The sequence below is a fragment of the Podarcis vaucheri genome (genome assembly GCF_965113315.1).
Source record: "Podarcis vaucheri genome assembly, chromosome: 9".
Lineage (NCBI taxonomy): Eukaryota > Metazoa > Chordata > Lepidosauria > Squamata > Lacertidae > Podarcis > Podarcis vaucheri.
In genome coordinates, this window is record NC_138767.1 from 81,505,400 (window position 1) to 81,531,748 (window position 26,349).

The following is a 26,349-nucleotide window of genomic DNA, read 5'->3' on the forward strand; positions in this document are numbered from 1 at the left end:
ACTATTACATTACTTTCCTTTATTCTGGAATTTGGTGCTTTATTTCAGAGATTTCCCAGGTGATAACAGAAAGTCTATTCAGATAGGTAGGGCCTAAATTTTCTCTGCAATGTAACATAGCCCTGTGAGTCTTCAGGAGAGAATCACTAAGTATGTCAGGACAAGAGTTTGCCTTTGCCCGTAATGGGAATGGGGAAATGGCAAGCCGGATTGCGAAGAGGTAGAATTGCTTCATGCTGTACATTCATCAGCACAGCTGGTGTCTTGGAAAAGACAGGATGCATATTGAAAATGGGGGTGCTGTTGACAATTTATCCTTCCACTTAGAAGGGCTGCTTGTGATGCAGAGAAAGCTAAACTCACTAGGGTTTTGGGTAGGAAGATTTGCTTCATTAGTCTATTTTTAATCAAAAGATCCATCCCAGAATGGGGATTGTGAAGAGGGGGCTGGTGGTTTGCTTGCTTGCTTATTTCCTTTGTATCCCATGGGCCCGGAGTGGCTTACAGCAGTTTTTCTAACAGTGCAATCCTACACATGCTGCCTACTCAGAAGCAAATACCACTGAAGAGCAATGGGGTTCTTTCCTGGGTAAGTGGGTGTAGGATTGAAGCATTAGTGATAATAGTTTTGTGCCCAAGGGACTTGCAATCTGCAGAAATGGAATGGTTTGGGGAATAGGAGGCCGGATAAAGAATGCCATTGTAAGCATATACCACATCATTAATAACCTGTCCACAAAAACATCCAAAAAATGGTGCTTCTTGCATGTGTTCCAAGAGGTGCTGCAGTGTGAGCTGAGTGTGGAGCCAGCTCTGTCCCAGGTAAAGCAGTGATAGGGTGTCTACCCAGGAGGTAGCTGGATCTTCATTCCCACCGTGCCTCACCCTGTTCTCCCCCTTGGTGTTTGCCCGTCTTGGCCACAGCCTGTAAATGCTTAGAATTGACATCAGCTGTGGCCACACATTTTCTCTGCATCAAGCAAGAGAACCTAGGGAACCAGCAGCGGAAAGTGGGGCACCCCAGGCCTGGTTGGGGAGAAGCTGGGATATAGTCTGTCATCAGAGACCTTGCGACCTGGACCCTTGAGAATTGCTCCTGTGCCCAGTTGTGGAGGACTTGCAGCAAGGTGGGGAGGGAGATTTTGGCTGCAGTTCCGAGCACGCTTATGTTAGGAGCAAGCCCTATTGAAAAGAGTGGAATTTGTTTTTAAGCAAATATGCCTAGGATTTCTCTTTTGGAAGAGGGTAAGTCTGAAGGAGTAAAGAGGAAGAATAGCAAAGAGCTGACTGAGATAAACCCCTGCTAACATAGTTAATATAAGAGCAGCCGTGCTGGAGCAGACCAAAGCCACAGTTCTGCTTCAGTGGCCACCCACATGCCCATGGAAAGCTCACAAGCGTGGCATTTATGTCATAGGATCACAAATTGAAGAGTTAAAAGGGACCCTGAGGTTCATTTAGTCCAACCCCCAGCTATGCAGAAATTTATTTTGTTTCATAAAATTTATACACCACCCAATTATTAAAAAGAATCTTAGAGTGGTTTACATGACTGGAAGAGCCACCTGTCGTCATTCCCCAGCAACCAGTATTCTTAGGCATAGAATCATAGAATCATAGAGTTGGAAGAGACCACAAGGGCCATCGAGTCCAACCCCCTGCCAAGCAGGAAACACCATCAGATCACTCCTGACATATGGTTGTCAAGCCTCTGCTTAAAGACCTCCAAAGTAGGAGACTCCACCACACTCCTTGGCAGCAAATTCCACTGTCAAACAGCTCTTACTGTCAGGAAGTTCTTCCTAATGTTTAGGTGGAATCTTCTTTCTTGTAGTTTGGATCCATTGCTCCGTGTCCGCTTCTCTGGAGCAGCAGAAAAAAACTTTTCTCCCTCCTCTATATGACATCCTTTTATATATTTGAACATGGCTATCATATCACCCCTTAACCTCCTCTTCTCCAGGCTAAACATGCCCAGCTCCCTTAGCCGTTCCTCATAAGGCATCGTTTCCAGGCCTTTGACCATTTTGGTTGCCCTCCTCTGGACACGTTCCAGTTTGTCAGTGTCCTTCTTGAACTGTGGTGCCCAGAACTGGACACAGTACTCCAGGTGTGGTCTGACCAGAGCAGAATACAGTGGCACTATTACTTCCCTTGATCTAGATGCTATAGTCCTATTGATGCAGCCCAGAATTGCATTGGCTTTTTTAGCTGCCACGTCACACTGTTGGCTCATGTCAAGTTTGTGGTCAACCAAGACTCCTAGATCCTTTTCACATGTACTGCTCTCAAGCCAGGTGTCCCCCATCTTGTATTTGTGCCTTTCATTTTTTTTGCCCAAGTGCAATACTTTACATTTCTCCCTGTTAAAGTTCATCTTGTTTGTTTTGGCCCGGTTCTCTAATCTGTCAAGGTCATTTTGAAGTGTGATCCTGTCCTCTGGGGTGTTAGCCACCCCACCCCACCTGCAAATTTGATCAGGATGCCCTTGAGTCCATCATCCAAGTCGTTGATAAAGATGTTGAATAAGACCGGGCCCAAGACAGAACCCTGTGGCACCCCACTAGTCACTCTTCTCCAGGATGAAGAGGAACCATTGATGAGCACCCTTTGGGTTCGGTCAGTCAGCCAGTTACAAATCCACTGAGTGGTAGCAGAGTCAAGACCGCATTTTACCAGCTTCTTTACAAGAATATCATGGGGCACCTTGTCAAATGCCTTGCTGAAATCAAGGTAGGCTACATCCACTGCGTTCCCTTCATCTACCAGGCTTGTAATTCTGTCAAAAAACGAGATCAGGTTAGTCTGACATGACTTATTTTTCAGAAATCCATGCTGACTATTGGTGATCACAGCATTCCTTTCTAGGTGCTCACAGACTGTTTGCTTAATGATCTGCTCCAGAATCTTCCCTGGTATTGATGTCAGACTGACTGGGCGATAATTATTTGGGTCCTCTCTTTTCCCCTTTTTGAAAATAGGGACAACATTTGCCCTCCTCCAGTCTGCCGGGACTTCGCCTGTTCTCCAGGAATTCTCAAAGATGACTGCCAGTGGTTCTGAGATCACATCTGCCAGTTCTTTTAATACTCTTGGATGCAGTTCATCTGGCCCTGGAGACTTGAATACATCTAAACTAGCCAAGTATTCTTGTACTATCTCCTTAGTTATTCTGGGCTGTGTTTCCTCTGCTGAATCATTTGCTCCAAATTCTTCAGGTCGGGCATTGTTTTCTTTATCGGAGAAGACTGAGGCAAAGAAGGCATTGAGGAGTTCAGCCCTTTCTTTGTCCCCTGTTTGCATTTCACCATCTTCTCCTCTGAGTGACCCCACTGTTTCTTTGTTCTTCCTTTTGCTATGAACATACCCATAAAAGCCTTTTTTGTCGCTTTTAACCTCTCTAGCAAGCCTGAGTTCATTCTGTGCTTTAGCTTTTCTGACTTTGTGTCTACACGTGCTGGCTATTTGTTTGAATTCCTCTTTGGCGGTTTCCCCCCTTTTCCATTTTTTGTACACATCCTTTTTTAATCAGCAAGCCTGAGTTCATTCTGTGCTTTAGTTTTTCTGACTTTTGAGTCCTAGTATGCTTGGCTGCTCCTTTCCACTGTATAGTAAACTTCAGAAGAGCACGATCACTCGCGCCTAATGATCCTTCCACTTCTACCCCACTAATCAGGTTATCAACATTGATTAGGACCAGATCTAAAATGGCTGTTCCTCTTGTTACTTCTCCCACTTTCTGGACAATGAAGTTGTCTGCAAGGCCAGTGAGGAATCTGTTTGACCTTATGCTCTTGGCTGAGTTTGACATCCAACAAATATCCGGGTAATTGAAGTCTCCCATTACTACTATCTCCCTTCCTTTTGCATGCTTGGCCATCTGTTCCAGGAAGGCATCATCTATGTCCTCCGTTTGGCTTGGGGATCTATAGTAAACTCCCACAATGAGGTCTCTGTTATTCTTCTCTCCCTTAATTTTGACCCAAATGCTCTCACTTTGGCTTTGAGGTTCTAAATCTTGGATCTCCCTGACATATAACGCCTTGGACATCCCTGACATATAACTCCACTCCTCCTCCTTTCTTGTCTGGTCTGTTTCTCTGAAATAGATTGTATCACTCCATGATTACATTCCAATCGTGGGACTTATCCCACCAGGTTTCAGTGATGCCTATTATGTCATATTTAGTTTGCTGTACCAAGAGCTCAAGCTCATCTTGTTTATTTCCCATGCTTTGCGCATTAGTGTACAGACATTGAAGTCCATTAATCATCCCCCCGTGTCTCTTATTTAAGGACTTTTTCCTCCCACCACTAGGTCTGCGTGCTGTTTGCTCCATTTGGTCTATGACATTTGGATGATCATCTTCATCAATTGATAGACTCCTACCTTCAGGAGCACTGTCTCCCTCCCCCACATTGGTCAGTTTAAAGCCCTCCTGATGAGGTTTCTGAGATTTTTGACAAAAACATTTCTCCCAACCGTTGTGAGGTGCAGCCCATCACTTGCCAGAAGTCCATCTTCAAGAAACTGCAGTCCGTGATCTAAGAATCCAAACCGTTCCTGTTTACACCATTTGTGAAGCCAGCTGTTCACTTCCACTATTTTCCCCTCTCTCCCTGGGCCACATCGTTCAACTGGGAGGACAGATGAGATGACAATTTGTGCATTTAATTGCTTCAATTTCCTGCCGAGAGCCTCGTAGTCTCTTTTGATCTTCTGGAGGCTATTGCTTGCAGTGTCATTGGTTCCCACATGAACCAAGAGGAAGGGGTATTTGTCAGTGGGTTTTATGATTCCTTGCAGTCGTTCAGTTACATCTTGGATCTTAGCCCCGGGGAGACAGCACACCTCCCGAGACATCTTGTCAGGCCCACAGATCACTGCTTCTGTTCCCCTCAGTAGGGAATCCCCTATCACCACTACACGCCTCCTCTTAGGTTGGGTCGGGGTTCTTCCGTGAGCTGTCCGTTCCAAGGTCGCCTGCACATTCCCTGAGGACTGACTTTGCTGCTCGTCTTCATATACCTGATTGACTGTAATGAGGGAGAGATCCTCAAATGGAGTCTGTTCTTCGTCTTCCATGCTAGGGGAGAGGACTTCAAAGCGATTGTGTATTTCTAAACAATCAGAGCGAACCCTGGGCCTCCTACTTCTTTGAGTCACGTTTCTCCATATATCTGGCTCCTGTGTTGGTGAACTAGCCTCTTTCTGAGGGGAGTCCCCTGTCTCTTCCTTGGTGGAGACGGTGTTCTCTGTTGCTTCCAAGAAGAGCTCCAGCTCTCTAATTCTTTGGAGCGTAGCTACACATTCCTCCAGTTGCTGGACTTTGTCTTCTAAGAGGGCAATCAACATACAATTGCTGCAGGTAAAGCTGCCTGCAACCTTTGGCAAGATGGCAAACATTGCGCAGGAACCGCAGGCGACTGCAGCTGTTCCCTCACCCTCCATCTTGAAAAGGTGTCGTTGGGGGTGGCTACAGTGGTCCTCCATCTTAAAAAGTGTGAAGACAGGACAAATACCCCCCCAAAAAAAAAACCAGGTCTCCCCCAACAAACATTTGAGACTAGCTCCCCTAAATCTAAAAGATGCATCCTGCCTCTTGATTTTGAAGATAGTGATAGCCATGGTAATTAGCCACTGATTGCTTATTCAAAATGGGGGTATCCTGTAGGCTTACATAAAAGCATTGCGATATTGGCGTATGTGTATGAGGGTTACCCCAGGGCCTCCAGCACCAGAATCTCTTGTATTGCATCTTGTATACAGATATGTGCAGTCAATCTGGCCCTCCACAATTACTTGCCTCTCTAGAATAAGTAAAACTGCCCATACTCTTCTTATTCACCACCAGTTTCTAGATAAGGCTATAAAGTAGAATAAGAGGAGAGGCCTGGAGCAAATTTAAAAACGAATGGAAAAGGAGGGAAGAGAAGCCTTTATGGAAAAGGGCACAATCGTCTCCATGCTAGCTTGCGTCTACTGTTTAAGTTCTTTACACATTGACAGCTCCCTTTGAAGTCTTCTGCAACCAAGCTCCGTTCATTAAGCAAATGTGACAGAATGCTCCAGGCAACATTTGATATGATTTCTTTAGAACTATATTCAAGCTCATCACTGTTATGAAAGCTAAAACTCTGGATTTGATTCATCCCATACGGATACAAGGGTGATGTGTGCATGTGAAGTTAAACTTGAGATGCAATCTCTTTGTCTTTTCCATTTATAGCCCACCCCATTGCAAGGGTTCAAGGCAGGGACCCATTACAATATAGGTGGACTCACATTGGTTTGTCTTGGCTTAACTCTGGCAAGTACCGTATTTTTCGCTCTATAACACGCACCCGACTATAACACGCACGTAGTTTTTAGAGGAGGAAAACAAGAAAAAAAATATTCTAAACGAAACAGTAGATATATGATTTTTGTGGTTCAAGCTGTGGCCACAGACATGTGATCTGACAGTGAGTTTGGAGTAGCCCAGTGCAAAAATCCTGAGGATCCATGTGGATCCATGCTTTGTAACCACGTTTTTGCACCACTGCGGCCCCAGGCAACAGTGGGTGCGTGATTTTTTTGGTGCAAGATGTAGCCATGGACATGCTATGTGATTTGATGGTGAATTTGGGGTGACCCAGTGCAAAAATCCTGAGGATCCATGTGGATCCGTGCTTTGTAACCACGTTTTAAGTGGGGAGGGAAGGAAAAGCACTCAAGGGACAAGGAGCACGCGCGGGGTGGGTGGAGAAGGATGCTGCTAATAATGAAGAAGAGGGGTTTAAGGGGAGAAGGCTCCTCTCCTCTCCCACTTTGCTCCTTTAAAGAAGCAGGCTCTCTGTCCCTCTCTCCTCCCCACTCAGCGGCTCTTCTCCCACTTTGCTGTTTCAAAGCGAGCCACGGAGGAGGGAAGGAAGGGGAACCATGGATCCTCTGCTCACGACTGCAGCAGATCCTCACCACCACCTGCAGGCATTCCCTCCATAACACGCACAGACATTTCCCCTTACTTTCTAGGAGGAAAAAAGTGAGTGTTATGGTGCAAAAAATACAGTAAGTGCCACTTCAGATTGGATGGTTTTATGTATTCAGAAAAGCATAAAGTGGACATATCCAGAGGATGGATGTTACACAGATGAGGAGTAGCCACAGAGATGCCTTTCTGTGTATCCTTGAATTTGGCATACAGAAGAAGGAAGCCTCAGCTGACCTTAACCTTTGGCATTCAGTTTCTCCATTTACACTTGTCCGTTCTGCTTATTCAAAGACTGCAACAGAAGTTGACCTGCCTGGTTGACTTGCTTGGTGCACTGAAGCAGGAGACGAATGATCTGTTCTCTTATTGCAGCGCTACCTTGATGAAGCAGATAGGGATAAGGAACGTTACATGCGGGAGCTGGAGCAGTACCAGAAGACTGAGGCGTACAAAGTTTTCAGCAGGAAAGCACAGGACAGGCAGAAAGGCAAATCACATCGACAAGGTACTGAACTATGGCATAGGAGTCCTTAAAAGTAACTCCTAGAACTGTTGACTAGTCTGTCTATTTTGTTCTCATTTAACAGGTATTGAATAATGGTTTGCAGCAGGTCACGGCCACTCCATTTAACTTGTTCTCCCTTCCTTGCTTTGAGCACAGGATGTACCTGCAATGTGGATGAATGTATTACTGTATTGGTCCAAATATAAGCTGCACTTTTTTTCCAAATTCTGACCATGAAAAATTAAAGTGCGGCTTGTGTTCGCGACCTTGCAATATCACTGCTGAAACAGCTGCCCCAGAGGGGGGTCGGGGGGGTGACAAGGGCGCCCATCCTGACCATGGCTCCCAAGCCTCCCCTGAACTGCTGGGACAAAGGTGGGGAGGCCTCCAGCAAAGCGGGTGCGGCTCCCTCTCCCCAGAGAGCAGCCTGGGAGCGTGGGGCAACAGTGCGACGCCCACCCGCCGCTCCCAAGTTTGCCCCCAAGCACAGGTCAGTTGCAGACCATGGGACTTGCCCTGAAGCCAACACAAGTATTTTAAGCACAACATTTTTTCGTGTTTTGAAGGCACAGATATCTCTGTTGTTCACTGACCATAGGTTGTGAAGCAGTGATGGGTGACCCCCACCTCCTCAAACAGGGTTGGATCAGAAATAAGCCATGCTACTCCCCATCCCGTCTGTAAAAGTGAAAAATAACTTGGCTTGTTTTTGAGCCAATCTGAATTTGGACTGGAGGCCAGCAGCAGCCCTAAACTCCAAGCTTCCCTCCCTTATCTCCCCATAAGCCTCCTTGCTTGCCCCCTGTTCCTCCAAATACTCCCCTTCCTCCCTTCCCTCCCTCCCTCCCACCCACCCACCCGCTAAACCCCTTTTTCCTGCCCCACATGCCTGGCTGCTGCTGACACTCTTAATTTTTTTGGGGGGGGGGGACAGGAACAGGGAAGCACCACCTCCTTCTGGTGCCACATCCAAGAAGCCCACAGGGAAACTATTGAAATACCCCTTGGGAGAAACTGCATTTCCCAGGATTGACTTAGGGACACATTTGCAGTGGTACCTTGGGTTAAGAACTTAATTCATTCTGGAGGTCCGTTCTTAACCTGAAACTGTTCTTAACCTGAAGCACCACTTTAGGTAATGGTGCCTCCCGATACCACCGCGCCGCCGCCGCCTGATTTCTGTTCTCATCCTGAAGCAAAGTTCTTAACTTGAGGTACTATTTCTGGGTTAGCGGAGTCTGTTACCTGAAGCGTCTGTAAACCGAGGTACCACTGTATTTGGGTATTCTCTCTCTCCCCCCCCAAAAATTTTTTAAAGGTGCCGCTTATATTTGGGTACGGCTTATATTCGGGCCAATATGGTACTTACAGTGGTGCCTCGCAAGACAAAATTAATTCGTTCTGCGAGTTTTTTCGTCTTGCGAATTTTTCGTCTTGCGAAGCACGGTCAAGTCGCAACTGCACCTCTTCAAGCGGTTTTAAGAAAAAGGAAACAAACTTGCAAGACGTTTTCGTCTTGCAAAGCAAGCCCATAGGGAAATTCGTCTTGCGAAGGAACTCAAAAAACGAAAAACTATTTCGTCTTGCGAGTTTTTCGTCTTCCGAGGCATTCGTCTTGCGAGGTACCACTGTATCTATAACGAAGAGTCTTGTGCAACAGATTAACATGGACACCACTTTGGAAATTATTTTATATGTCATTTGTACCCTCTTTCTCCCCGCCATCTCCCAAACCAACTTCTCACGCCCTGTATGTCTTGCTAGCAGCAGGTATGCAGGGGGAGACTGGAATTCCTTAAACATTGCACAGGTACTCCAACTCCCTTTTAAAAGCAAGGGAGGAAAGAGTTTCCCTGACCTGTAGCAGGTAGAATAAATATAAACAGATGAACTCCTATAGCAGGGGTAGGCAACCTAAGGCCTGGGGGCCGGATGCGACCCAATCGCCTTCTTACTCCGGCCCGTGGACAGTCCGGGAATCGGCGTGTTTTTACATGAGTAGAATGGGTGCTTTTACTTAAAATGCATCTCTGGCTTATTTGTGGGGCATAGGAATTCATTCATTTTTAATTTTTTTTCAAAATATAGTCCGGCCCACCACATGGTCTGAGGGATGGTGGACTGGCCCACGGCTGAAAAAGATTGCTGACCCCTGTCCTATAGACTAATTTTACTCTGAAGGTGATAGACAGCTCCAAATCCACAAAAACTCAGGTGCAGCCACTCTGCTCCTCTTAAAGATAGTCACTTAAAGACTGGTTGCTTCTGGAATCTTTTGTTGGCCCTGACATTGGGTGTCCTAGTTCCCATGATATAGAGGCACAAATGTATGTTTGAATGCATTGCCTCCTCAGGGGCCTGGACAATATATAGACCTGTTGTTTTATTATTAGTATTAGCAATACAGTGGTGCCTCGCAAGACGAAATTAATTTGTTCCGCGAGTTTTTTCGTCTAGCGAATTTTTCGTCTTGCGAAGCACGGTGTTGGGAAAGTTTTGGAAAACCTTCAAAAATCACCAAAGTCTTAAAAAACCTCAAAAAAGGCTACCACACCGCGTTCTATGAGTTGCTCCTCGAAGTCAAGTCGCAACTGTATTAACGGTGTTAAGAAAAAGGAAACAAACTTGCAAGACGTTTTCGTCTTGCGAAGCAAGCCCATAGGGAAATTCGTCTTGCGAAGCAGCTCAAAAAACGCGAAACCCTTTCATCTAGTGAGTTTTTCGTCTTGCAAGGCACCACTGTAGTATTAGTGTTAGTATTACTATTACTACTACTACTGTTTATTACCTGCTCTCTTCACCCCAAGGTCCCAGGGTGGGCTCCACAATATTTAAACACAATTTTTAAAACAGTTTAAAACAAAACTTTGTCTCTGCCTATCACAGCAATGGTCATTTTTAAAAAAGTAACAAATAACATAAGGGACGCGGGTGGCGCTGTGGGCTAAAGCCTCAACGCCTAGGGCTTGCCGATCGAAAGGTCGGCGGTTCGAATCCCCGCGGCGGGGTGCGCTCCCGCTGTTCGGTCCCAGCGCCTGCCCACCTAGCAGTTCGAAAGCACCCCCGGGTGCAAGTAGATAAATAGGTACCGCTTACCAGCGGGAAGGTAAGCGGCGTTCCGTGTGCGGCTCTGGCTCGCCAGAGCAGCGATGTCACGCTGGCCACGTGACCCGGAAGTGTCCCCGGACAGCGCTGGCCCCCGGCCAATAAATGTGAGATGGGCGCACAAACCCCAGAGTCTGTCAAGACTGGCCCGTTCGGGCAGGGGTACCTTTACCTTTACCTTTACCTTTAACAAATAACATGGAATAACCATTCTCATAGGGATATATAGTGTAACTAGGAAAGGAATTACGGGATGTGTCTCAAAGTTACTCAAGAAATTGTTTCCCTCTTTCAAAATTCATTTTGCTTCTCTTTTTGTTTTGTTTTTTCCAGAAGGAGCACGACAGGCTGCCCATGACCACGAGGTAAATTTGCTCATACAGGCAAGCCTGACTTTTAAATAATACAGTAGTTTAAGTTTGGCCAGGGGTGGGGTGGGGGAGAAGTGGGGGGTGACGTGGTGCTGATCAAGGAACAAAGGGAAATAAAGCCATGATCTCAGCATCCGTGATTTCTTTGTTTCCTTGGGAGCTCCATTTAGTACTTTTTCTGGAGTGCTGTTCTTATACAGTACTCTTACCAACAAGCTAGGTAGACTGTTTTCTATCCCAAGGTGCTCCTGTATGCAGTCTCCCAAAGCCAACTTGCTCCATTTCATTGGCCTATGTAAGTAAAGCTCTCAAACAATTTCAGCAGCCTGAGTTCACTTCTAGCGGAGATGTTAATAAGGTGTAGCTTTTTCATGCATACATAAAATAAAATAAAAAATCCTGTTCCTGTTGATCTTAATGGTATTGTCCCAGGCAAGCACTTGGATTGTTTAGGGCAGGCTGACAATTTTCAGTCACCTATTTTGTAATGGGTAGGTAGGTGGCTTGAAAGAGCATAGATGTTGATTTAAAAATTGTTATCTGACTGGGAGTAATACAAAATCGGAAATGATAATGAAAATTTCAAGATAGGCTTTGCTGACATTTTCTGTGTTTGTTACTCCTCCCTGCCCACTCCACCCCACCTCCCAATTATTTCTCTGCTAGTGTCATCAGGTGTGGGATAATTTGTGGAACCTGAACACTGGGGCCTATTCTAGCAGTTCAGAGAATTATTTTCCAGACTGACACTTGGTACAAACGTCCCTCTGTCTCATTTTAAGGATAATGAAAGAAGCATTGGTTTTGTGTTTCTCTTCTAATTTATGATAAATGACACTAAGCCTGAACAAATTAGTCCTTTGCAATGAAGTGGTAATCAAATCCGTATGATTTTAATCCCAGGAGTGAGCCTTAGAGTGGTTTAAGTACATAGGAGCCCCCAAGAGGATCCTTTACATGCTGGGGTAATGCACTTGATAGGGGAAGAGTGCTGATGGTTTTCATTACCACTCTTCCGTTAAGCAGAATTTTTCTGCCTTTTAGAGACTGAGCAATTTTGCTTAATTGCTTAAATGCTTGGGGGTAGGGAGATTGTACTTAGAGAATCTCTACCCTGGGGACAGCAATTATAATGCCCAGAGTGTCTTCTTCCATCAGCTTCCAGTCTGAAGGAGGAGTTATTTGTGATTCTTTCCCAAGGTTTAGTGCCAGATTTCCTTGGGAGTTCCTCAGGACTGACTTTCATCATATTTCTCCTTTAGGCTAATACTCATTTTGCATCCTCCTTCTTAATGTCATTTCTGCAGCATGTTGAGAGGCTGATGCTATTTTATTATGGTGTTTTGTTTTTTACTATCAGTCTGTTTGAATTATTTATATGGAGATCATTATATACAGTGATGTGTTGTTGACACATTGATATATTTGGTTGCTTTTGTCATGATATACTATGAATTGCTTTGAGCGTAATATATCCAGAAAAGCAGTATACAAAGACTGCAGTCAGGTGTCACAATAAACAGTGGGAATGAGGATAGGTGAGTCTAGGGCTCACAACCACCACCCACTTCCCTCTTCTATTGCAGCATGACTTTTGATGACAGTTTCAGATAACCATAGCTTAGTATTACATTGAAACCATAAACTATGGTTTATCCTGACAGTAGCTTATTATCTCAGTTTGAAATGGAGTTGTTTCAAACTATAGATAAGGTTAGTTGCGGTTTGTTGGATTTGGCTGACACAGCAAGTTGTGGTTAAGCAGGGAGGCAGGGAGACTTGTGGTTCCCAGTATATTGTTGGACTTGCAGCTGCCATCAATCCCAGCCATCATGGCCAATGGTCAGCGTTGGTGGGAGTTATAGTCCTGCCACATCTGAAGGGCTACAGTTTGCTGTGATGAATCTAGTGCAGTCGAAATGACTGTGACTTAGTGGCCCCTCCCAAAGGGTTGTCCTTTCCCCTGCTCCAGTATTGAATCCAAGTGGGGAAAAGAGGCTGTCAAATTGTGGTTTGGACCTTCCCGATTTGAGAGGAGATGCTGTCCCCTGCGCACTCAATGAGGGTTTCCCAAAGTATCCTCTTGAATGCTGATGAGCATATGTAACTGCCTTGTGCAGTTGTTATGTACAGTTAACACACAAGGATTTTTTGATTATTATTTTTTAAGAGCTTCTTGCTGCTAGAAATGTCTGGATTTGGCAGATGGTGGGAGTGATACCGGAAACATTTTTGACATCCTGTTGCTTCCTCCTGATTTCCTTTTCTCCTTCTCCCCCTCATATGTCTGCCTGTGTCTGCATTCCCAACTGCCTTTATACTACATAAGGAGTGCCAGCTTTCTTTATTAGAAGATACAGCAGCTGTCTTGCAGTTTGCTCAGGCAAACACACAAAGAGTTTTCTGAAGTTCCATCGAGCTGTTGTCTATCTTGGCTGTCTGCCAAATGGCTCTCCGTTAACTCTGCCAAGCCCCCTTTTATGAGGCATACACTGATGTGAAGTACTGAGCTTTAACTGCCAGAATTCCCTTGTAGGCTCTTAACCACTTAGCTTTCTTGCTTGGCCCCAAATCATGTTTGACACATCATTTAAAGCCTAAGGTGTTCAAAAACAAAAGGCCACAATGTTGGTGAAAACAGGAGAGCGGCATTTTCTACTTGGCATATGTGGGCAAGGTCACGATCTCGTTAACCACATCCCCCAGCCTCTGCAAAAAGCAGAGCTAATAGCGGCTTCAATAGACAGTTTGGTTTGGGAAGAAATGTGGCAGGTGTAAAATGTAAACTCTGCTCCAATCAAATGGGAAGCCCTAGGCCTTGGTGCTGTAGATTTAGCTGGGAGGAAAGCGCATTAAGAGATTTGATCACTGTTCTGCTACATTATGGTTGCTTTGGCTTCTAGGCTCCCATTTTTTTGGTTGCTTGCCAGTGATGAGCTGACACAGAGGATGTTACCATGAGTAAATACAAGAAGAAGGGCCTCTGATGCAGAGGATTGCCTCACTCCCCTTCCTGGCTTGCATTCTTCTCACATGCGCACATACCCAGATTGCTTCTAGACCCAGCTGGGACAATAAAGCCACCTTAATAGCTCTTGCCAGCATATAACTCTAAGCAACACTTTGGAGCCAACATTTTGCTTTGCTCTTCACCTGCCAGAGATGTGATGTAGGAGCAAATGCCCTCCCCTTGTGGCACCGTTGAACTGAGCCTATGGGTTACAGTGGCATAAGGAAATCTGGATGATTCTCATCCTTAAGTAACTTTCATCACGTGAACATGGGAAATGTGAAGTAGGAAGTGGGTCAAGAGTGAGTGCTGTGCCATCCTGAGTTCTGTATCATTTGCATGCCCCCATTAATATCCATAACTGAAAATGGTCTCTTTAGTGCTTCCTTTGGTGGAGATGAGTGTTTCACAAATGTGCAGCACAATCCTTAGCATGTTCACTTTGAAGCATCCCCATTTTGTGAAATGGGACTTATTCCTGGGTAACACAGCTTCAACTTTTCAGCTGAGTGTTAACCTCTGAGGCCCTTAATAGACAAAATGAAGAAACCACTGCAAAAATGCCTGTTGCCTTCACTTAATGTCAGCTGCTAAAAAGCCATTCCTTGTTCCTCTAGGGAAGCTTTAAGGTTTTTGAAGCTCCATGCAATAGCCAATTTCACTAGGAAATTCACTTGAATCCGTGTTTTTTTCTGTTCCTTAAGACTGCACCCTGAGGCATTGTCTCTTATTAGAGATCTTAGTATCTCATCCTACCTTGAGAATGTCCTAAAACTTGTTCAGGGAGAGGTGCTTATTGAAATCCTCACTTGCTCTTACCTTCAGCATATCTGTCTGTTGTTATGCTGAGAAATCATCAAGATGTGTGTACCATTCTTCTCTGCATGCAGAAGGAAGCTGATACAAAGGAGAGGTCCGTTTTTGATATTCCAATCTTCACGGAGGAGTTCCTGAACCACAGTAAAGGTGAGCAGAATACAAGACATGTGTCCCCATTCCACCCACCCAATAACTGGCAGAGTTGAGCAAAGGGTATTTTACACGTTGCTCTGTGCAGTGTTTTGTTTTGTGACAACATTATGCGCATCTACTCAAGTAAGTCCCCTTGAGTTTATTTCTCCCATGTGCATATAGAATTTCAGCCTTAGTCACTTTGAGGCGGGGCTGTTGTGGGACAAAGAGGAGGGATAGAAGTATTTTAATTAAAGAAGCAAATTTGAAGTCTAAAATTGGTTAGCTACCATTCAGCTTCAAGACTGAAAAAAATATAACTTCTTTTATACTAATGCTCTCTTGGGCTCAAGGTGTAGAGTTTGTTCTGATTTTTTGTATATCCCAGTCCTGTTCAAAAAGAGATCACCCCTTTGTTGTTCCCGTATTAGACTTATTGGTTCTTTTACCAGATCAGCCAGTCTTCGGAGCCCCTTTCACCCCCATCTCCTCCTCCATGAAAGCAGCTGTGAACTCCTGGTGCTAAGCAAAATCTGCAGCGAGAGAGTTTCCCCTTGGATTTTGCAGCCACGCCTGGCTTGGAATGTCATGCCATTCGATGCAGTGGCAGCAGACACTTGTACTAGCAAGATCTGGAGATATTCCCTGGGCAGCCTATCCTTTTAGTTATATCAAGGTGAAAATAATTTTCAGAGAATGGGAAGAATTTTATTAATCAAGCAGATGCTAGGGGCTTTTCTTCTGAAATTCAGTGGCAAAGAGGATTTGAGTTGTTTGTGCTCTTTGTCAAATGAGGTCTCTAAAGTACCCTGGCATATGCCTGTTGGAACAGTGGCTGTGGCTGACTTACTTTGCCATCAAATACGTTCCAGGTCTTGATTTTCTCCCCCTTTCCCTTGCCCCCTTCAGTTTAATCCTTATATACCTGCTTGTTGTTTATTTTGCTTCCCTTATTGGATATTACCAAATATTCTCCATAGCCAACTGTTGGACAGAAGGGCTTGCTTATGATCTCCCCTCCCCTTGTCATCTGTTTCTCCGGTGGGGGGTTGACAGCACGGGAAGCCGAGCTGCGCCAGCTGCGCAAGTCCAACATGGAGTTTGAGGAGAGGAATGCTGCCCTGCAGAAGCACGTGGAGAGCATGCGCACAGCGGTGGAGAAGCTGGAGGTGGATGTGGTGCAGGAGCGCAGCCGCAACACAGTCCTGCAGCAGCACCTGGAGACCTTGCGGCAGGCCCTCAGCAGCAGCTTTGCTGGAGTTCCTCTGCCAGGTGAAAACCCTTTCCAGAGCCTGCTCACCTCCGAAGCCTCATTTCGGGGTGGGGAGTTTGTAGCCCTTGGTTTGCTTCAGGGATTGCATGCTATATGTCCGGCTAGGGTGCTTTCGGATGTTCTAAATGTGGAGAGCTGCCCCTGCTCTCGTGTGTATGGTGTGAGCATGTGTGTGAGAGAGAAAGATTGAATTTTGAATTAGTAGTGCCATTCTGTTGCCCATGAGTACTTCAGAAGAGAGGCCTTCACTCTATGCCAGCTGAATGGAGGTGCCTGCTGGACCTTGAAGGCCTGTCAACAGTCATAGGAATGCAGCACAGCAGGGGCAGTTGCCTTCATTCAGGCTGGGGGCTGCATATAAAAGGGGATTTGCCAAAGCACTAAAAGTGAGACGTGACCTTTTTCCTTTTTTATTTTTAAGGACAAATTTGGGGAGGCCTCAGAGACCCACAAAAACCTTTTGGCACCCCAAATATCACATCAAGGGAGCCATGGGAGCAGTCGGTGATCATTTTAAAACTTTTTTTTTTTAATGAAAACATCTGAGAAGTGACAGGTGGGAGGCACAGAAATCTCTTGTGAAGTCCTGATTTGACTTGTTGGCCACGGGTTAGTCCCTCCTGTGATACAGTGTGGTGAAGCAGTCCCTTTTGTCTTACTGTTGGCCAAATGCTGTATCCATGCAAGCAAACCACCTTCATCCCACATGCCTTGCACTGATGGAGCATTTGAGAATTCAAGTCCCGCCTGCAATTTGGCATAAGAGTGAAGCGTCAGTTCCTGCTGTAGCTACTGCAGTTAACACACTGTTTTCTTTTTCCCTTCTCTCATCTACACCTTGCAGGAAGTGGAGAGATCCCCACAATGGACACCATTGATTCATACATGAATCGGCTGCACAACATCATCCTGTCAAACCCGCAGGATAATGAGAATCTTATAGCCACCGTCCGAGAAGTTGTAAACCGCCTTGAACGCTAGTGCCTGGGGTGAGCCACTGCCTTGCCAGGACTCTTTGCTCTTCCTAAGACTGAAGTGAAATGCCACTGGCTTCTGAAATGGCTGGCTTCCAAGTTAGATTTCAGGTCCCATAGACTTTGATGTCAGCATTCTGTATTTGGTGAAATCAAAGTCCAATAGTATTTAGTTGTCCAGCACAAATGCCACATTCACCACAATCACTGTTTCTGATAATCTGATATCTTACATTTTTCACAGTTACACTTCCATATACAAGGGCATATTTAATAGGGTTGCTAAAGAGACAAATCAAGTCTCCCCACCATGGTATATTTCCTGTTAGCAGTGTTTATCAGCTCTTGTATGCAGCTGTACTTTAAGAAAAGAAGCAGAAGCACTAGCTTGACCTTTTTGTTTTAAACCTGCAAGGCTAAGTTCCTGAGCCATTATTCTGAATTGCCAGCATGAAACCAAATGGCATTTTGATTCAGTGGATTCTGAGCGGAGGTCCATCTGTGCCATGGGAAGCCAGAGGTCCTCAACCTTTCTGGTCCTGACCTTTTGTGATAATTGCGTAGTGCAGTTAATTGCGTGATTCCCATTTCAGCTTAGCTTAAGTAAAAAGGCCATTGCCCTTCCCTCAAGCAGCCAGATGGAACAGACGAGCATTCCATGTCATGTCTTCTCCCTGCAGGGTTTAGAAGCAGCACTTTTGCCGCTGTTTTATGAAAGGGAACAGCTTGCGGACACAAGTCTGGGATTTTTCTGCGGCTCATCAGCCTTCTTGTTTTAACATGGCATTTTCTGTTAGGATGCCTGTAAGCTGGAAAGGAGAGGCTTGGGGAATTGACAGGTGGGAGGCTGTTTGTCTGCGACAGAATGTGGCAGTCAGTGAAGAGGTCTCCCTTTAGGCAGATATTGGAAGGGCACCTCAGGCCCAGAGCCAGATGCTTCCCGTTCAGCACACCTTGCAGCAGAGCCTGGCTCGACGCTTCAGATGTTAAGACAGTTAGCTGTATTGCAGTTGTCTCTGCTGTTGTGAGTGACCCCAGGAGAGTTATCAACATTATTTGTGGCATCAAAATGGAAATGTGTTCTGCTTCTGGAAAAAATTCAAATTTGAATCACTTGAAGCAACAGCCACAAAAAACAACCACCAAGCCTCTCCTCTTTCTCACTGTTCTGGTTAAGAAGGCATGTTCTCGTGTTCTCACTCCCTAAAAACAACATAGATAAGGCAATTAAAGTGTTAATTTTAGACTGAGTTAGTTATACAAATATGAACACTTAACTTCTGTTGATGTTCCAAGCACGGTTTGTAATTAGACATTCACTTGGCAAAATATTCATCAAACACGAGGAGGCTGTGAAGGCAAAGGATAGGAACTGTCAGGGTGGGGCCACCACTGAAAAGCAGTAAGTCCACGTAGCTTTTAATGCTCTTGCTGTGTGTCAGGTTGCATTAACTAGAAAAACTTTTTCCCTGTCAAATGTAGTTTTGGCACAGCTTTTAACCTGCGGGTAAGAAAAACGCAGAAATGCTGGGAACAAAATCAGTTATCACCTAATGATTCCTGGTGTATGAGATCAGAGACCATTGCCAAACCTTTACATCTCTGGCAAAAGATGCTCCACCCTTTTTTGTTAGGCTAACTGAAAACACACTAACTTTTAGATGGGAAAGGCTGTTAAGGAGCTTATAGATCGCTTGAAAGTAATGGTGTCCTTGTTTCGCATCTCAGTGGGACCTGGTCACTTGGACACTATTTCACTCCTGCTTTCCCTTACAGCACTCACCTCAAACTGTCACCCTAATGTTTTGATTCATATTATAAACACCAGAAATCGTTTTAAGTTTAACAGAACTGATCTTAATGTCACTTCAAAATGTGTATATTCTACAGAGGTACAAAAAAAAAATTCACTACTGGGGCCAGAAACATTGTGACTTTGAATAAACCTCTTCCATACAGTTTTCGTATCCAGCTTGTCTTGAGTTGATGATGGCAGGGCAAATGGGCCTGGCAACCATGCTGGGCATTCCAATTGAAATCCTTTTCTCTTGGGCATAGCCCAAATTCCTGATCAAGTTGTCTTTAGGGAAGCTGGGGGGAAAGACTGAGTATGACAGTGGCTAATTGCAGCAATGTGGCTCATGCCCATTAGGAACTTCCACTGTGTTTCATGAAAGTCCTCCCTTTTAATCTCAGGTGTTTGGGATTATCACTGAAAATACAATCCAGGACTGAATCCACCATTTCCAGAGACAAGTCCTAGTGTGAGCCTGACATATACAAACTTTTTCTAAATCTTGTCATCGTCATCCCCTTTGTTTTATTTGCAGTTTCTTAGGCCCTGGATGTTTTTCTTAAAGGGATGAAACAAATGTGAGGAATGAGGGACATGCTGGGAATAAACCGAAGACACTCTGGTTCTTGCTTACTGGATGAGCATCTTCTGTGAGGACCCAGGAGCAGCCCAAGAGAAGATGACATCCCCTCTATCCAACTTCCAGAGCAAGCTTGCACTGCTGTGTGCCATTTCCTGTTATTTATCACCCGGCTGTGGGCACACTCTGGACTAGAAGATGCCATGATGATGCTTCCTTCTCTGTCAGGTCAAAGTTGTCTGTCTTTGGTAATAAAAAGCTCTGGAATTTCTGTTGCCCAGGCTCTGACAGAGTCAGTCTCTCCCCCCAGCGCAGTCCCACCCCGTTTCCCTGCACCTTTGTTGCATGTACTCTCTGCTCTGCTGGCCATCAAAGCCTCTCTTCCATTTGGTGAAAATGTCTGCAGACGTCTGTTAATTGCTAAAAAAAACCCCTCTGTGATAATCCAGTAAAAAAAGAAAAGAAAAAGGACCATCAGCTTTCTTTTTTCTCCCGGCATTGTAAGTTCAAAACCTTCATGTTGGACTGAAACCTTCTTTGTAGTTTGTTACCTAGTTTGATGTTACATGGTAGTCTTGTGATTCAAATATCTCTTCTGAGCAACAGGAAATGGGCCTGAAGGAGAAATCACATGCCCTTCCCCTTCTGGTAATGTGTGGCCATCCCAAAGAAATAAACAATGTAAACAGGTCTCTTGCTATGGATTTTTACAGAGCTCTAACAAAAACGAAAGTAAATAAAATGGGGATCTGGAGGCATGGATAACCTCCGACCCACAGACTAAATTAGTCTTAGTAGGGCTCATAATTTGCCCTGCAGAGGCATTTTCTCTGCCATACACCTGACATCCTACACTGTCGAGAGTGGGGCAGTTAAAGACATGACTGCAAAGGAGCATTGGGGAGCCCTGAAGTGCACTTCTGAGTGTTCTTTGGCAGGGGTGATAGCGAGCTCCACTGGGATCTGCTGCACTCTGGAGTTCCTGTTCAGTAATCCATCTGATCCCTGCCAAAAGCAGGGCTTGAAGCTGGTGCCACTCAGCTGATCAGCGCTGACTGCAAGCCCTACTTTGGGGCAGGGATCTTCCTTTGTAGCAAACCCCTAGTTGCCCCTTTGAAGAGCTGCATTGCATGCTTCAGCCAGTGGGAGAGGCCAGAGTGAATTATGTGGGTCACCCTAACCTAGAATCTCACTGTGTTCCATTGAGTCTGCACACATTTATGTCTCTACAAATGTGAAATGCTGCAGAGTCAATCAAGCAAGAACATGAGTATGTTTGGCCCAGATTCTAACACCTTGTGTGAAACCAGTGTAGACCACCCATGAAATAAGTTTCACCTGAGTTTGCTGTCCTATTACCTTGTTTACAGATAATCCTGTGAGCTGCTGAATTTCTGGATAGATCACATTTGGAGGAACGAGCTTAAGGACATTGGTGTGTTGCTAGCCAGGGATTCATTACAAAGACATGTATTGTGGATGCAAAGTCCTACAGTACTTTCAGCCAATAGATGAGGAAAAAACAGTGATTGCAGGGCTGACAAATGAATCCTTCCTCAAATGTGACCCCCCCCCAATTTAATGCCTTCTATTGGTTTCTGCAAACACTGGTATAACATCACAAAAGTGTACTGTTGGCATATGTTTAACTCTGATAAAATACTGCCTTTTGAATGTTTATCTGAGCTTCGTGTAAACCTGGTACCTCCTGACATCAATCTGACCTTGTGGCTTCAGCAGAAGGGCTGCTGCAATGCTATTGATAGCAACTGTACAGTCTGAGTTGGTACCCCTTGTTCACACAGCAGCTGTATTTTCATGCACCGACGGTGTGCAAAGAGTGCAGGAACAGTGGCAGCCCCTCCCAGAGAGTCCCTAGCAACTGTGCAGCTACACACAGATTGCAACACAATGCAGGACAATTCTCCTGGCAGCAATGTGTGGAAAACTCCCATTGACAGGAAGCAACAACAGCAGCAGGGTTAGCAACACTTGACCCTTTCCTTCCTCTCTCCTCTAGAGATAATAGCAAGGAAGGAAGGCCTTGGTCTGAGGGAGCTGGCAGGCAGAATAAAAGTCCTGTTTCTAAGAGGTGTGTCCAAGTTTTCCATTGGGTAATAAAACCTTTCAAATTGTACTTTGAGCACAATTGGCATCTGTGAACATTTGAATAGAGATAACTTTTGTGATGGGAATGTCCTGGCAGAAGTGGACCAGTAAAACAGGATCATACTAAAAGAGCAAAGGTCAAAACAAGCAATTGCTGCCCAGATGCAACAGTACAGTGGGAAGGTTTGCTGCAGTGGAAAATTGCAGAGGAACGTTTGAGGGATACTGCTGCTGACACTTTCCACCCTATGGTTTAGTAGAGGGGGATAACAACAACAATAATAAATTTATTATTTATACCCTGCCCATCCGGCTGGGTTTCCCCAGCCACTCTGGGCAGCTTCCAACAAAAGATTAAAATACAATAATTCATCAAATATTATAAACTTCCCTGAACAGGGCTGCCTTCAGATGTCTTCTAAAAGTCTGGTGGTTGTTCTTCTCTTTGACATCTGGTGGGAGGGCGTTCCATAGGGCGGGTGCCACTACCGAGAAGGCCCTCTGCCTGCTTCCCTGTAACCTCACTTCTCATGGTAAGGGAACCGCCAAAAGGCCCTCGGAGTTGGACCTCAGTTTCTGGGATGAACGATGGGGGTGGAGATGCTCCTTCAGGTCTACTGGGCCAAGGCCATTTAGAGCTTTAAAGGTCAGCACCAACACTTTGAAAAATGCTTGGAAACGTACTGGGAGCCAATGTAGGTCTTTCAAGACTGGCGTTATATGGTCTTGACGGCCACTCCCAGTCATCAGTCTAGCTGCCACATTCTGGATTAGTTGCAGTTTTCAGGTCACCTTCAAAGGTAGCCCCACATAGAGCTCATTGCAGTAGTCCAAGCAGGAGATAACCAGAGCATGCACCTCTCTGGCGAGACATACTGCGGGCAGTCAGGGTCTCAGCTGGCGTACCAGATGGAGCTGGGGGACAGCTGCCCTGACCTGCGCATCCATGGACAGCTGTGAGTCCAAAATGACTCCCAGGCTGCACACCTAGTCCTTCAGGTTACCCCATTCAGGACCAGGGAGTCCTCCACACCTGCCCACCCCCTGTCCCCCCCAAACAGTACTTCTGTCTTGTCAGGACTCAACCTCAATCTGTTAGCTGCCACCCATCCTCCAACCGCCTCCAGACACTCACACAGGACCTTCACTGGTTCTGATTTAAAAGAGAGGTAGAGCTGGGTATCATCCGCATACTGATGAACACCCAGCCCAAACCCAATCACAGTATATGACCAGCACGATGTCTTGCAAAGTCACAACTAGGAACTGGTGGATTGTTATTTCAAGTCTGTGTCACTTTTACATATATTCACTCATTAGTCTGTTCCATTCCATTAATCTGCAGGATTAGGTTTTTTTTAATTGATTCAATTTTTCTGATCCACCAATTAGTCAGATTAGGTCAAATCATTAGAATTCATAAGGATCAAATCTCAACTGCCTAGGGACAGTGCCACATCTTGTTATTGGCTCTGGTGCAGGGGGGCGTTTTGGGATCCTGATCAGCAAAGATTAAAGTCCCTTTACTCAGAGAATAGCTAATCTATGAAATTTTAAAAGGTGATTAGACAAGCTTGTGGAGGAGAGGTCTATCCATATCTACTAATCATTAAGGCTATGCGCTGGATCCAGGATCAGGCCTGCCAGTCGCTGAGCACCAAGAGCAGCAGAGGGCTGCTGCTGTCAGGTCCTGCTGGCAAGCTGCTTCTGAGGCAAAGGAGGCTGGACTAGATTGTTGGGATACTGCCAGGGAGACAAAGTCCATCATGACTCCACGTCGCCTCCTGACATCCATCGATCTCCTGTAAACACGCAGTATCAGCAATTAGCGACACGAGCTCCAGAAATAGCTTGCCACATTCCAGAGCTGATGCATGTTCTATCAGCAGATAAGATGCACAGTGAAAGATGCACTAAGGAGAGCATTGTTTAAGTTTATTCAGCGTTGGTCAGAACAAAGAAAAAACATGACTGCCTGCTTCAGTGCCCAGGCACACAGAGAGAGAGACAACAGCTCTATCAAAACAGAAAACATCCTGTGAACAGGAAATACGCAGACTCTGACTCACAAAGCCTGCTCCCTTTTAAGGTGGAACGGAAATATCCTAACATCCTCCCTCTTTCCGTGTAACCTGTAGTACCTGTGGTTCAACCCAATTACAACCTCTGTACATAAACCTTAAGTTGTTCTCTGTTAACAACCTTAGACAACAGATCAGCAGGAATTTCATTTCCTGGCATGTAGGACACCTGAATGAGTCCTTTCTGAATACACTCTCTTGCACGATGTAGCTTAATCTGCAAGTACTTGGTTCTTTGCTTGCAACTCTCTGAGTTCAGCAAAGCCAAACAGGATCTATTGTCTTGATACACTTGTATAGGACATTTCACAGAAACACTGATGTCCTTAAACAGTTGCATCAACCATTCACAATCCATGAGTGAAAATGACAGTGCATTGAGTTCTGCTTCACAGGAACTTAGGCTTACTGTCGTCTGCTTTCTGCACAGCCAGTCAAACAGACAGTGGTTGTACATGTAGCATACTCCAGAAGTGCTTGTACCATCCGTGGTGTCACTTCCAAAACTTGTATCTGCAAAGATTTCAAGACCTCCAGTCTTCTGACTGGTGAACCTCAGCCTGTAGTGCAAAGTCCCTTTCAAATAGCGGGCTATGCGCTTCAGAGCTTTCCAATCCTGAACAGTAGGATTGTTCGCATGTCTGCTAAGCAGGTTAGTGCTTACAGCTATGCCAGGTCTTGAACATCTAGCAGTGAAATTCAACTTGCCTAGAATGCATCTGTACAGCGTAGTGTCAGAAAACGCTTCAGCAATACTATCTACCTGGTAACCTGTCACCATCGGTGTGTCAGCTGGGTTTGCATCAACCAAATTCTTTTTTTTATAAGATATTTTATTAAAGTTTTTAAAATATAACAGGAAAAGTGAAAAATAAAAATAAAAAACATACAAAGTAAAAACAGTTTAAAACACATTAATTTTCATAACATATCTTCCTTACGCTTATTTCCCCAGACCTCCTCGTACCTCCCTTTTTTGTATTCCAGTTCAATTTGTTAGTTCAGCAAATCCTTACCACCAAGCTTTTACCCATTTGTAAACCTTTTTTCCCCCATATCTCTTAAAGCATTACAGCAGGAAACCACTTATTTTCTATCCAACATCCTTCTAACATTCATTAATTTTACAATATTTCTGTAAATAGTCTTTGAATTTCTTTCAGTCGTCTTTCACCGACTCTTCTCCCTGGTCTCGGATTCTGCCAGTCATTTCCGCCAATTCCATGTAATCAATCACCTTCATCTGCCATTCTTCCAGCGTGGGTAAATCTTGTGTCTTCCAATATTTTGCAATGAGTATTCTTGCTGCTGTTGTAGCATACATAAAAAAGTTCTATCTTTCTTTGGCACCAATTGGCCGACTATGCCCAGGAGAAAGGCCTCTGGTTTCTTCAGAAAGGTATATTTAAATACCTTTTTCAATTCATTATATATCATTTCCCAGAAAGCCTTAATCCTAGGGCACGTCCACCAAAGGTGAAAGAATGTACCTTCAGTTTCCTTACATTTCCAACATTTATTATCGGGCAAATGATAGATTTTTGCAAGCTTGACTGGGGTCATGTACCACCTGTATATCATTTTCATAATATTCTCTCTTAAGGCATTACATGCCGTAAACTTCATACCTGTGGTCCATAACTGTTCCCAGTCAGCAAACATAATATTATGTCCAACATGCTGTGCCCATTTAATCATAACAGATTTCACCGTTTCATCCTGAGTATTCCATTTCAACAGCAAGTTATACATTCTTGACAAATTCTTAGTTTTGGGTTCTAACAGTTCTGTTTCTAATTTTGATTTTTCCACCTGGAAGCCAATTTTCTTATCCAAATTATATACCTCCATTATCTGATAATAATGAAGCCAATCTCTCACTTTGTTTTTTAATTTTTCAAAACTCTGCAATTTCAATTTGTCTCCTTGTTCCAAAATTTCACAGTAAGTCGGCCATTTGGCCTCCATATTGAGCCTTTTCAAAGCTTTTGCTTCCATTGGTGACAGCCACCTTGGGGTTTTGTTTTCCAACAAGTCTTTATATCTTTATACCTCTGGCAACCAATCTGGCTTTGTGTCTGACAACCTTGCCATTCTGGTCTGTCTTGGCCTTGAAGACCCATTTGCTGCCAACCAGTCTCATCCCTGGGACTACCGGTACCAGTTCCCAAGTTTGGTTCCTATTCAAGGAATCAACTTCAGCCTTCATGGCATTAAGCCAAGGCTCAGCATCTTTTGAGGCTAACTCCTGAACCTCTTTGAAGCTTGAAGGTTCCCACACCTTCTCTGAGCTACTAAGAACAGAGTTGCCGTCTTAGCAAACTCATCAGCAAATCTCTTTGGAGGTTTGCCCTTTGTGGCTCTCAGATCTGCGTACTAAACGCAAGTCTTCTGGACTCATCTCCTCTTTCTTAGGAGAAAAGTGACCAATGGTGAACAGTGGTTCTTCCAGTTCATTGTCAGACGCATCAGATGGTCTGACTGAGGCCTTTGCGCTCTTGTAGTCTGCTGTGTCATCACTGTCACTGACATCAGCAGCAGCGCCGCCCACTGAGCTGGAATCCGACCTCTGATCATCATCATCATCATCCTCAGCTTCCTCAGCATCATCTGCTTTTTTC

The 26,349-nt window shown here is 44.9% G+C and overlaps 1 protein-coding gene and 1 long non-coding RNA gene across 7 annotated transcripts in view; both read left to right on the forward strand.

Annotated features, from left to right (window-relative positions):
- The window catches only part of HMG20A (high mobility group 20A), a 76,671-nt gene extending 56,443 nt beyond the window's left edge, over positions 1-20,228 (forward strand). For all 6 annotated transcript variants that reach the window (XM_082238411.1, XM_082238412.1, XM_082238414.1 and 3 more), the window contains 6 exons: positions 7,347-7,479; positions 10,918-10,949; positions 14,856-14,931; positions 15,973-16,188; positions 17,034-17,176; positions 19,493-20,228. In XM_082238411.1, the coding sequence (XP_082094537.1) occupies positions 7,347-7,479; positions 10,918-10,949; positions 14,856-14,931; positions 15,973-16,188; positions 17,034-17,170 (594 nt within the window). In that variant the 3' untranslated portion in view covers positions 17,171-17,176; positions 19,493-20,228. The remainder of the gene's footprint in view (positions 1-7,346; positions 7,480-10,917; positions 10,950-14,855; positions 14,932-15,972; positions 16,189-17,033; positions 17,177-19,492) is intronic.
- LOC309541015 lies at positions 84-7,340 on the forward strand. The gene is made up of 3 exons (XR_014223614.1): positions 84-1,621; positions 5,616-6,320; positions 7,057-7,340. It is a non-coding gene; the product is annotated as an uncharacterized lncRNA (long non-coding RNA).
- Positions 20,229-26,349: the final 6,121 nt, after the last annotated feature.